This window comes from Physella acuta, unplaced genomic scaffold, assembly GCF_028476545.2.
Source record: "Physella acuta isolate Inbredline_101_S28 unplaced genomic scaffold, ASM2847654v3 ptg000609l, whole genome shotgun sequence".
Classification (NCBI taxonomy): Eukaryota; Metazoa; Mollusca; class Gastropoda; family Physidae; genus Physella; species Physella acuta.
The window spans coordinates 110,966-124,724 of NW_026732128.1; the positions used below are offsets into that span (position 1 = coordinate 110,966).

At 43.6% G+C, this 13,759-nt stretch overlaps 1 protein-coding gene across 1 annotated transcript in view; it reads right to left on the minus strand.

Annotated features, from left to right (window-relative positions):
* LOC131947855 (70 kDa neurofilament protein) overlaps nt 1-13,759 on the minus strand; it is a 79,033-nt gene that overhangs the window by 46,911 nt on the left and 18,363 nt on the right. Inside the window, exon 3 of the mRNA XM_059309232.1 lies at nt 11,012-11,166. Within this exon, the coding sequence (XP_059165215.1) occupies nt 11,012-11,166 (155 nt within the window). The remainder of the gene's footprint in view (nt 1-11,011; nt 11,167-13,759) is intronic.

Below are 13,759 nucleotides of genomic sequence, written 5' to 3' on the forward strand. Positions count from 1 at the left end.
GTCTAGGGAATGGGGGAGGATGGGAGAGACGTCTAGGGAATGGGGGAGGATGGGAGAGACGTCTAGGGAATGGGGGAGAGGATGGGAGAGACGTCTAGGGAATGGGGGAGAGGATGGGAGAGACGTCTAGGGAATGGGGGAGAGGATGGGAGAGACGTCTAGGGAATGGGGGAGAGGATGGGAGAGACGTCTAGAGAATGGGGGAGAAGATTGGGGGAGACGTCTAGGGAATGGGGGAGGATGGGAGAGACGTCTAGGGAATGAGGGGAGGATGGGAGAGACGTCTAGGGTATGGGGGAGAGGATGGGAGAGACGTCTAGGGAATGAGGGGAGGATGGGAGAGACGTCTAGGGAATGGGGGAGAGGATGGGAGAGACGTCTAGGGAATGGGGGAGAGGATGGGAGAGACATCTAGGGAATGGGGGAGAGGATGGGAGAGACGTCTAGGGAATGAGGGGAGGATGGGAGAGACGTCTAGGGAATGGGGGAGGATGGGAGAGACGTCTAGGGAATGGGGGAGGATGGGAGAGACTCTAGGGAATGGGGGAGGATGGGAGAGACGTCTAGGGAATGGGGGAGGATGGGAGAGACGTCTAGGGAATGGGGGAGAGGATGGGAGAGACGTCTAGGGAATGGGGGAGAGGATGGGAGAGACGTCTAGGGAATGAGGGGAGAGGATGGGAGAGACGTCTAGGGAATGGGGGAGAGGATGGGAGAAACGTCTAGGGAATGAGGGGAGGATTGGAGAGACGTCTAGGGAATGGGGGAGAGGATGGGAGAGACGTCTAGGGAATGGGGGAGACGTCTAGGGAATGGGGGAGAGAATGGGAGAGACGTCTAGGGAATGGGGGAGACGTCTATGGAATGGTGGAGGTTGGGGAAAAGTGGGGGGAGGGACATCTAGGGTGTGGGGAGGCGTCTGGGGAACGGGGGAGGATGGGAGAGACTCTAGGGAATGGGGGAGGATGGGAGAGACTCTAGGGAATGGGGGAGGATGGGAGAGACGTCTAGGGAATGGGGGAGGATGGGAGAGACGTCTAGGGAATGGGGGAGAGGATGGGAGAGACGTCTAGGGAATGGGGGAGAGGATGGGAGAGACGTCTAGGGAATGAGGGGAGAGGATGGGAGAGACGTCTAGGGAATGAGGGGAGGATTGGAGAGACGTCTAGGGAATGGGGGAGAGGATGGGAGAGACGTCTAGGGAATGGGGGAGGATGGGAGAGACGTCTAGGGAATGGGGGAGACGTCTAGGGAATGGGGGAGAGAATGGGAGAGACGTCTAGGGAATGGGGGAGACGTCTATGGAATGGTGGAGGTTGGGGAAAAGTGGGGGGAGGGACATCTAGGGTGTGGGGAGGCGTCTGGGGAACGGGGGAGGATGGGAGAGACTCTAGGGAATGGGGGAGGATGGGAGAGACTCTAGGGAATGGGGGAGGATGGGAGAGACTCTAGGGAATGGGGGAGGATGGGAGAGACGTCTAGGGAACGGGGGAGAGGATGTGGAAAAGTGGGGGTGATGTCTGGGTGGGGTTTGGAGGAAAGAGTGGGAGAGACGTCTAGGATATGGGACGCCTGGGGTAGGGGCAAAATGGTGGGGGGACGTCTGGGGTTTTGTGGGGAGGATGAGGGTGACTTCTAGAGTATGGTTGAAGCGTGGGGGGGGGGGGTAGGTCTGTGATGTGGGAGAGGAGGAGGAAGACGTAAGAGGAAATGTTAAGGCGAGACATAAAGGGTATTAACGTCATGGGTATTGACGTCAAGGGTATTAACGTCATGGGTATTTGGGTATTAGAGAAAGAATGGAGGAGACTGATAAATTGTGAGGTGAGAGAAAGCACTAGGGAAGGAGGGGAGAGGGCTATTTTGCCAACTGTTACATATCAGGTGCAGTATATCCTATTTGCCGTATTGTTATGCATGGCTTAAGATGGTGTTAACAAGTGTTAGAAGTGGTGTTAGATGTTATGTTTATGTGATGTTGATGTGGTGTTACATGTGGTGTTTTATGTGGTGTTTGATGTGGTGCTAGATGTAGGAGGCTTCAGTTGGTGTTGGTGTGATGATGTGGAGGGCTTAAGCTTCTGTTAGAGGTGTTCCTAAGAGCGGTGTTTATGTGGCTGGATGTGGTGTTCGATGAGGAGTTGATGTAGTATTAGATGCAGTGTTAGAAATGGTGTTAGATGTGGAAGGCTTCAGTTGGTGTTGGTGTGGTGTTGATGTGGTGTTGATGTAGTATTAGATGCAGTGTTAGAAATGGTGTTAGATGTGGAAGGCTTCAGTTGGTGTTGGTGTGTTATTAGTGTGGTGTTGATGTGGTGTAAGTTGTGCACGATTTAAGCTGATGTTACATGTGTAATTGATGGTGGTGGTGGTGGGGATAGGAGAGCGAGTTTTTATCTACTATTTTGGTTTAGCCAAAGTAAAAAAAATTGAAAACAAAAGTAAACAAAATATGTCTCTGTACATTTCATTGTTTTATGACAAATAAATAGCTGTCCTATTCGCCAGATTTGAGAATAAAATTAGCGATGGAATTTGACTTTCACATCTTAAAATAATCAACTTTTAGATGTCCCAAAATATCTTCTAGTGATAACCCTTGCAGTAACTGCATCATGAACACTACATTTCTTTTTCAGAATTACCTAATTACAACGTATTATAGAAATTTTATTTATAAAAATTATTGAAAGCTTAGAATATTACTGGACACAGTTTCATATCAAAACCTAAATCAAATCCACCTTGTGCTTATCCCATACACTTAAACAAGAGTAAACTTCAGTTTTATTTGCCATCCCACCATAAAACAGTCTCTTCTAGAGAGTTAAGCCCCTTTCATCTATCAGTAGGGTCTAGTGTTGGACTAGCAGCCCACGCGATTAGCGCCACCAAATTATCTAGCTCTGCAGAATTGACAAGGGCGTCCTACGCAAACAAGTTTTGGTCTATTCAAGACAGAACTACCTGCCCGATTTAGGTGTGACCTAGTTATGAATTCAGCCAAGCCGGGATTAAGCGACCTGTGACGGGATAGGAATTTAGAGTTGGGTTCGAACAACCCCAGTAATGGAGGTCTGGTACTGTTGAAGGACATGTTATAACATGGGGGGGGGGGGGGGGGAGTATGTAGGTGTTGGTGAGGGTGAAAGTAGATGGTGGTGGAGGTGGAAGTAGTTGGTGGTGGAGGTGGAAGTAGATGTTGGTGGAGGTGGAAGTAGATGTTGGTGGAGGTGGAAGTAGATGTTGGTGGGGGTGGAAGTAGATGTTGGTGGGGGTGGAAGTAGATGTTGGTGGAGGTGGAAGTGGATGGTGGTGGAGGTGGAAGTAGTTGGTGGAGGTGGAAGTAGATGTTGGTGGGGGTGGAAGTAGATGTTGGTGGAGGTGGAAGTAGATGTTGGTGGGGGTGGAAGTAGATGTTGGTGGAGGTGGAGGTAGATGTTGGTGGAGATGGAAGTAGATGTTGGTGGAGGTGGAAGTAGATGTTGGTGGAGGTGGAAGTAGATGTTGGTGGAGGTGGAAGTAGATGTTGGTGGAGGTGGAAGTAGATGTTGGTGGAGGTGGAAGTAGATGTTGGTGGAGGTGGAGGTAGATATTTTTAGTAGATGGCGTTGGTGGAGGTGGAAGTAGGTGTTGGTGGAGGTGGAAGTAGATGTTGGTGGAGGTGGAAGTAGATGTTGGTGGAGGTAGATGTTGGTGGAGGTAGATTTTGGTGGAGGTTGATGTTGGTGGATGTGGAAGTGGATGTCGGTGGAGGTGGAAGTAGATGTTGGTGGAGGTGGAAGTAGATGTCGGTGGAGGTGGAAGTGGATGTTGGTGGAGGTGAAAGTAGATGTTGGTGGAGGTGGAAGTAGATGTCGGTGGAGGTGGAAGTGGATGTTGGTGGAGGTGAAAGTAGATGTTGGTTTATGTAGATATTGGCTGAAATGAATTTAGCGTAAATCGGATGCTGAAAGTGGAGTGGATGTCGATAGCAGCAGAGACGGGTGAGTCACAAACACAAGTGGGTTATGGTGACATTGTTTTCTCGCTGCTATGGTAACAACAGTGTATACATTATACCCTATTATATAGTTATTTAATAACTGTTATTAAAAATACATTCTTAAAGCTATGCATACATTAACACTGCGATACAGAATCACGCTCAATATATCAAAACTCAGCTTTATATTTTAAAAGAAACAACTATTTACACAATAATCTTGACATACAGATTTAGAAAAAATGTAACTTTAACAAACAGGTAGCACCTCAAAAGAAAATGATTTGTCTTACAACGTAATAAAATAAAATTAACAAAGCTAATGACACTGCCTACCCGGCTCCAAGATCTAGAAATAGATTCTAGACTTCTGCGGCAAATTCAACTGATGTAAAAGTATAACTTTTCCAACTAGATAGATTTGATTTTGCTTTACTAATTTTTTTCTAGCATCAACTCTTTAAATACCAGAAATAGAAAGTACTTTTTTTAAATAAAAAAAAATTAAATCTCGAAGACCTATTTGCACTAAAAAAATAATACTAACACACAGATCTAGATATAAATTAACACACTTATGCCGCGAAACAAAATTTGAATATTTTTTTCACGACGAAAAATTTGCGAATCTGATAACTTGAGAGTACTGTCCCTTGTTATGGATGATAACAAGCCTTTGGGTTGAAATGTCTAGAACGGTGCATACATTAAAATACTTGTGTCGCAGACGTGTTGTCGAGAGAAAGGTCAATAGAATGATGCATCTTCCAGTAGACGAGTCCACAGGTGGTGTGACGCGCGTCGGAGCACGGCGGAACCGCGAGTAGCGTCCCCTTCTCCCGTCTGGCTGGCGGACGGCTGGTTGGTCGGCGTTGTGACGGAAATCGAGGGGGAAATACTTGACCGCTGGCCGTCAAGTCTGTCAGGGGACTTAATCTACGAGACGGATAGAAAATTTACCAGGGGACGTAATCTAGAAGAAGTCTAGAAAATTTTTCATCGGCGTTGGCTGGGGTTTATAAAAATAAGGACGAGGGTAGATATGTGGTAAAAAAAACCCAGTAGGCTTATTTTTATACTGTAGTCAATGTATGTTAGTATGTGTGTTTATGAGCGCATGCGTTATAAAAACAAAAAAAAAAATGTGTATTTATGTTTATGTGTAAGTTCGATCTATGCGTCAATGTATGTGTGTAGGAAGTATATTTTTTGTGTACATAATTATTTCCGGATTGTATTTTTGAATATGAGCTAACATATAATGTTGCATATGTTTTCTCCAAATCAACTTTGGTGTGCATTTATTGGCATCAATTTGTTGCATGTACTGTTTGAGTATATGGGTTTGTATGTGTTGACGTGTAAGTGCTATGGAATACACGTCAATGTGTACGTGTGTACGTGTGCATATAGAGAGAATAAGCTCCGGGGAACACTTTAATCTTATAATGTCCCTTTATTGCGTTTTTACCTCCCCTTGGAAAGAAATTCAATTACATTCTCCAAAGATATTACTGTGCTGGGTAGTGGTGCCTGAGTATAGGAATCTGCGTGGTTGTATGTGTGAGTGTATGGGTGTGTGGGTGTGTGTGTAAGTGTATGGGTGTATGTGTGGGTGTATGTGTGTGTGGGTTGTCTGTGTGGGTGTCTGTGTGGGTGTCTGTGTGGGTGTCTGTGTGGGTGTCTGTATGAGTGTATGTGTGAGTATCTGTGTGGGTGTATGTGTGGGTGTCTATATGTGTGGGTGTATGTGTGGGTGTCTGTGAGGGTGTCTGTGTCGATTCTGTGTGGGTGTCTGTGTGTGTGTGTGTCTGTGTGGTTACCGTGTCCACGCGTGTGGATATATATGGCTAGTGTGTCTGTGGCTGTGTCTGTGTGGTTAGACTCATTTCTATAAGGGAGGGGGGTTGTGGACTCTCGATCAACACGTCCAGATGTGGGGGTAGGGGATGCTTGCAGCTATTGAGGCCCGGGGGTAGGGGCGAAGTCTGGATACAATGGTGCTAAATATGGGAGCTGATTCTATACATTGTATGTATAGTGTATAGGGTGATCTTATGCACAGATTACATAACTTCAAGTACTACGTTGTATTAGGCTAATTGTTATATATATATATATATATATATATATATATATATATATATATATATATATATATATATATATATATATATATATATATATATATATATATATATATATATATATATATCTGTGTGTGTATGTATGTGTGTACCCATTTTGTACCCACCTACAAGAAAAATGAACAGAGAATCTATGTAAGACAGACAAGGGTTCCGGTACCATAGATGTCAATGACCTTGAGAAATTGTGTTGAGTCATCAAGTCTTGGGGCCGGGTATCGATCATTGATTAAGGATTCTGGGGAGCGCGGGGCGTCCTTTGGATGTTTAAGGCAAACACCTCCCTCTTCAAACTAATCGGGTCGATTTTTTTTTAAATTAAAAAAGGTGATAGTCCTGGTGATTGTCATTGATGGTGTCACGTGCAGTGTGTCATTATAGGGGGCAGTGTCTGTCGGCTTTTTCTCTTGCGTTCGATAAAATCAGTCAGTGAAAGTAACTCACATTTTTCTTCTATTTCTAGCGCCCGTTTGTATTGTAAAGTTGTAGAGGAAACGATTTTCTAAAATAAATTGAAACTTTTTTCCTTGCAGGTTTTCATGACTGCTTCACCCAGGCTGCAAACCCTGCTAGTTCACACACGCTCTGAACCCTGCTAGTTCACACACGCTCCGAACCCTGCTTGTTCACACACGCTCTGAACCCTGCTAGTTCCCACACGGTCCGAACCCTGCAAGTTCACACACGCTCTGAACCCTGCTAGTTCACACACGCTCTGAACCCTTCTAGCTCACACACGGTCCAAACCCTGCTAGTTCACACACGCTCTGAACCCTGCTAGTTCACACACTCTCTGAACCCTGCTAGTTCACACACGCTCTGAACCCTTCTAGCTCACACACGGTCCAAACCCTGCTAGTTCACACACGCTCCGAACCCTGCTAGTTCACACACGCTCTGAACCCTGCTAGTTCCCACACGCTCTGAACCCTGCTAGTTCACACACTCTCTGAACCCTGCTAGTTCACACACGCTCTGAACCCTGCTAGTTCCCACACGCTCTGAACCCTGCTAGTTCACACACGCTATGAACCCTTCTAGCTCACACACGGTCCAAACCCTGCTAGTTCACACACGCTCCGAACCCTGCTAGTTCTTACACGCCACGAACCCTGCTATTACTTCAGAAACAAACAGCAATGATTTACTACAACCATCTTGCTCAGACAGGACTACTCTCTAAAACTCCCACCAGCCGGCATTATCCGGCCATCTCCGACCGGCTTTGGTAGCGAGAGTGTCGGCTTTGCCGGCAAAAATATAAGCTTCTGGTATTTTGAGTTATGACACTCGCGGATATTTGTTGCTATTTTAGGAAAGTCGAGTTCATTCTTTACTAATATTGTTGCAAAAACCATATATATATATATATATATATATATATATATATATATATATATATATATATATATATATATATATATATATATATATATATATATATATATATATATATATATATATATATATATATATATATATATATATGTATATAGTCACTGACCATTAGCTAACAAATTAGCTCATGAATTACCACATAACCTTCTAGACTTAATGCAGTTGACATAAAACAGTATAAAGAGTTGATGACTTAAGTATAGCAGAGACTCCCTGAGCCAATATGTTAAAACTCGCAAAATATATATAAAAATACCACAACAACTCAACAACACAACAACATGACAACCCAACAATCAAACAAAACAACAAACCAGCAATCTAAAAAACCTAACAACACAAGAACCCGACAATCCAGCAACTTTAATTAATAACCCAACAAAACAACAACCCAACAACCCAGCAACCCAACAACCCAGCAACTCAACAACCCAACAAAACAACAACCCAACAACCAACAACCCAGCAACTCAACAACCCAGCAACTCAACAACCCAACAAAACAACAACCCAACAACCAACAACCCAACAACTAACAACCTAACAACCCTGAGCATTAACTAGAGCCCACCAACATATGACGTAGAACACGAGAATGTGAAATGAAAAACGTTTAAGGTAGCCATCAACATATTGATAAAAAAAAAACCTTTTTTTATAATGCATGCACTTGATGTGTCTGGATGGCTAGCAAATTATTAGCCAACGGCTCGATGGAGTTTATTCCCGACCTAATTACTTTTTTTTGTTTTAGATCAGCGACAAAATTGTCATTAAAAAAAAAGAAATGAGAAGGGCATTGACCGATTTGGGAAACGTTGACTGGTTGTTTGATCCGATTGTTGTCGCCATGTTGTGGCAGGAAGTCTGTGGGTATCATACTGTACTAGAGAGTTAGGGGGCTACAGTGCATTGTGTGAGTTTTTGGTGGTACAGTTTGTGCTAGCATATGGTCATAACTTGTGCTAGGTTTTTAAATGGTCATAACTATCTATTTTCACAGTCTGTGGTCAATATGTGAGGTTACTATCTGTGGTCACTATCTGTGGTCACTATCTGTGGTCATTATCTGTGGTTACAATCTGTATCTGTGGTCACTATCTGTGGTCACTATCTGTGGTCACTATCTGTGGTCACTATCTGTGGTCACTATCTGTGGTCACTATCTGTGGTCACTATCTGTGGTCACTATCTGTGGTCAATATCTGTGGTCACTATCTGTGGTCCCTATCTGTGGTCCCTATCTGTGGTCACTATCTGTGGTCACTATCTGTGGTCACTGTGGTCACTATCTGTGGTCACTATCTGTGGTCACTATCTGTGGTCACTATCTGTGGTCACTGTGGTCACTATCTGTGGTCACTATCTGTGGTCACTATCTGTGGTCACTATCTGTGGTCACTATCTGTGGTCCCTATCTGTGGTCACTATCTGTGGTCACTATCTGTGGTCCCTATCTGTGGTCACTATCTGTGGTCCCTATCTGTGGTCACTATCTGTGGTCACTATCTGTGGTCACTATCTGTGGTCACTATCTGTGGTCAATATCTGTGGTCACTATCTGTGGTCAATATCTGTGGTCACTATCTGTGGTCACTGTGGTCACTATCTGTGGTCACTATCTGTGGTCACTATCTGTGGTCACTGTGGTCACTATCTGTGGTCACTATCTGTGGTCAATATCTGTGGTCACTATCTGTGGTCAATATCTGTGGTCACTATCTGTGGTCACTGTGGTCACTATCTGTGGTCACTATCTGTGGTCACTGTGGTCACTATCTGTGGTCAATATATGTGGTCAATATCTGTGGTCAATATCTGTGGTCAATATCTGTGGCCACTGTGGTCACTATCTGTGGTCACTATCTGTGGTCACTATCTGTGGTCACTATCTGTAGTCACTATCTGTGGTCAATATCTGTGGTCACTATCTGTGGTCAATATCTGTGGTCAATATCTGTGGCCACTGTGGTCACTATCTGTGGTCACTATCTGTGGTCACTATCTGTGGTCACTATCTGTAGTCACTATCTGTGGTCAATATCTGTGGTCACTATCTGTGGTCAATATCTGTGGTAAATATCTGTGGTCACTGTGGTCACTATCTGTGGTCACTATCTGTAGTCACTATCTGTGGTCAATATCTGTGGTCACTATCTGTGGTCACTGTGGTCACTATCTGTGGTCACTATCTGTGGTCACTATATGTGGTCACTATCTGTAGTCACTATCTGTGGTCAATATCTGTGGTCACTATCTGTGGCCACTGTGGTCACTATCTGTGGTCACTATCTGTGGTCACTATCTGTGGTCACTATCTGTGGTCACTATCTGTGGCCACTGTGGTCACTATCTGTGGTCACTATCTGTGGTCACTATCTGTGGTCACTATCTGTAGTCACTATCTGTGGTCACTATCTGTGGTCACTATCTGTGGTCATTATGGTAAATATCTGTGGTCACTATCTGTGGTCACTATCTGTGGTCACTGTCTGTGGTCACTATCTGTGGTCACTAACTGTGGTCCCTATCACAATCGTCTGCCAATGACGCTACCCCCAAAGCTTCTGGTCTGTCTACTGTTATCACGTGAGTGGGCGTTACCCTAGAGACACCCAGGCTTGCATGTGTTACGTTACGACACACAATCATACAATCCATCTTCAACAGTTAGTGAAAGTATTTCTATATAAAAGTCGAACCATTATCACAAAAAGCATCGCGTAATAAATATTTCCGTACACCGGAATAAAGAAAGCACTTTTATTTCGTGGTATGAATTTTTAAGTTTAGTTTGGCATAGTTTGTATAGGATGTTACGAAGAGACACAAATCGATACTGATGAACAGGCTGGTCTTACATTTGGGTTCCACCAACAGATTAGGATATATGTTTACACATTTTATGTGTTGTTAAGTGAAGGAATGTGGGAAAACCATTTACTCGAAACTAGGTGAAGAGGATATATTTCTTTCAGCAAATTTTCAGCTCGTTTCCAGCATATTTCAAGCACACATTCAGCCTATTTCCGACACACTCCAATCCCGCTTCGAGCATATTTTCAGTATATTTTCAGCAAATTTCCAGCAAATTTTTTCCCATTGTATAACAGGAACCATCTCACAACAGGACAGAACATCCGCTAGAGTAAACTCTTCAGCCCAGCCCAGCGATGTACAATGGTACTGCACCATATAGTTGATAGCAGAGACCAGAAGTAGAAAAATAAACTTCCAACTTACTGTTTCATGGCGTCATGTAGTTCATGCAATACCTAAACCTGACCAGCAGTAAAAAAATACCCCCCCCCCCCCACTTACTGTATCATAGCGTTTGGAGCTCATACAAAACCCAAATCTGAACCAGCAGTAAAAAAATACCCCCGCCCCATTCAACTTACTGTTTCATGGCGTCATGTAGTTCATTCAATACCCAAACTTGGGCCAGCAGTAAAAAAATTACCCCCCCCCCCCAACTTACTGTTTCATGGCGTCATGGAGCTGGTCCTGGAGCGTCTGTTGCCTGACCTCCAGCTTGTTCTTCTCCTTGTTGGTCTCCTCTATCAGGCGCCTCGCTTCCTCCAGCTCCGTCTCGTACATCTTCTTGATGGCGCTCGTCTCCTTGCCCCAGTTACTCTAGAGGAAAGAGGGAGAATTAACCAATCAAATGACTTGAAACAAATACAGAAGGAAAATTAACCAATCAAATGACTTGAAACAGACACGTGGGGTAAACTTAGCTTTTGTATATGAGGTTTGAAATTTTAACAATCATGTAGCAATAATTGGAATGCTGGACATTACGTGCATTACAGTTGAGGGGGTGGGGGGGCTCAAGCAATGCACATAGCAAAATTAAAATACCTATACGATCGATATACTCCTCAGGGCGCCTAAGCGCATAGGCACATACTCCCCTAGGGACCAACATCCACACCCATATATATATATATATATATATATATATATATATATATATATATATATATATATATATATATATATATATATATATATATATATATATATATATATATATATATATATATATATATATATACTAAAACAAACCAAACCAATCACACATTGAAGCAGAATACTCATTCAGCTATCTAACTTACGCAAGGCAAAAAAAAAACCAACCACAAAACAAAAAAACAAAACAAAACCCAATTAATTTAAATTTGATTACTGAAATGAAAATTCAAAATAAGTGACACATTACTCTAAGAACTCTCCATACTTTGCAGACTTTTAGATTTTTAAATTCGATCTATTTCAAGTTTTTTTGTGGCTACAATTATGTTGGTGTGAGTACTTTTTATAATTCTTCATCCTCTTGCAGCGTTTGAGCCAGTTATATCCTTATAAGAGAGAAAGATATTTGTATATCTTCAAAATCTAGAAGAGATTTATAAAATATATTTTGTTCTATGCAAACAGGTTCATACAGAGGACAACACGTTAGCAGCATCTTGTTAAACAGGTCTAGACCTAAACATAACATACAGTGTTACAAGTCTGCATCTGCTGTATGCTACAGTCAGAGTTAATAAGAAGAAATAAACCAAATCTCAAGAGACAGCCAGGGGAGATAATTTCTAAGGGAAACAACTCCGAATATCATTCGTAAAGATCGGTCCATTTTGCCAGACATTTTTTTTTCTTTCTTGGTACCAAAGTTAAGTCTGGGTCCAAAGGAGATTAGGTCCCTGGAGTCGTAGAACAGGCTGTTAATTAATTACGTCGGACGCTGCCCACAACTTCTGCTTAATGCTGATCAAATATTTAGTGGAGTTGTCACAGATGTATGGGGCGAGGGGATTGGACGTGTTGGGTGTGGGGACTGGTGGGGTGGGGACTGGTGGGGTGGGGACGTGTTGGGTGTGGGGACTGGTGGGGTGGGGACTGGTGGGGTGGGGACGTGTTGGGTGTGGGGACTGGTGGGGTGGGGACGTGTTGGGGGTGGGGACGTGTTGGGTGTGGGGACTGGTGGGGTGGGGACTGGTGGGGTGGGGACTGGTGGGGTGGTGACTGTAGGTGTTAAGATAGGGTGAGGGGGTTGTTGGGTTAGGGGCAGTTGGTGTTAATATAGGGTGGGGACTGTTGGGGTGGGGACTGTAGGTGTTAAGATAGGGTGAGGGACTTTTGGGTTAGGGACTGTAGGATAGTGGTGTGGGGATTGTTGTGGTAGGGACTGTTGGTGTTAAGATAGGGTGGGGGGGGGTTGTTGGGTTAGGGACTGTAGGTATGATAGGGTGGTATGGGGACTGTTGAGGTAGGGACTGCATGTGTTGAGAATGTTAGAGATGTTTTGAAGATGTTGTAAAATATGTGTAGAAGAAATGTGTTGTTTATACCAGGCTTTCAACAAAACTTGAAATCTTTTTGTGTGCTGTAACTCTTTATAATAGACATGGACCTCTCTTCCAATTACTGTGATCTAACTAATTACTCTACCTAATTAAACTTCATAGTCTTAGTTCTCATAACTACCTTACCCCACTCCCAACATCGCCATATCTAACGGGAATAATGAAGGAATTAGCCACCCACTCTATTGCGGTTAATTACTTTCGCTAAACCTTGCATCAAAAGGTTAAAGGTAGCTGAACTTAAACGTGTTTTTGCAATAAATTAAACAATTATTTTAAAGTGGGTCTTTAAAAATACCATAATTCAAACGAAATTCTCATTAATTGTTAATTAGATTTGTCTCTACGCTGATCCTAGCTATAAAGTGACGTTTGCATGGCTGTCCCCTGGCCATAGAGCTTTAGTAAGGTTACACCAAACGTTTTTATTTTTCAGTGTTTTTTTTTCATTTGTGATTGTGTGTGTGTGTGTGTTTGTGTGTGTGTGTGTATGTGTGTGTGTATGTGTGTGATTTGTGAATAAAATGACAACCTTTTTCCCTTAATTTTTTTACGCGAGATTTTTACATTTCAGGCTGGGTTTTTTTTTGTAATAGAAAATATGGCTATCGAAAGTTGATTGGGGAGTTGTGAAATACACAGCACCCTGCGGGCTCACCCCTGCGGACCCACCCCTACCGACCCACCCTTGCAGACTCAACCCTTTAGACCCACCTCGGCAGCCCCCTCCCCTTACCCCCACCCTCCCCCACCCAGACGAGCCGCAATCAATGATCCCGTCTATCGATTATCGTTGGACACGGAGAACACGGTGACATTTAATCTTTGGAGTACAAGGCTGGGACAGGCACTAG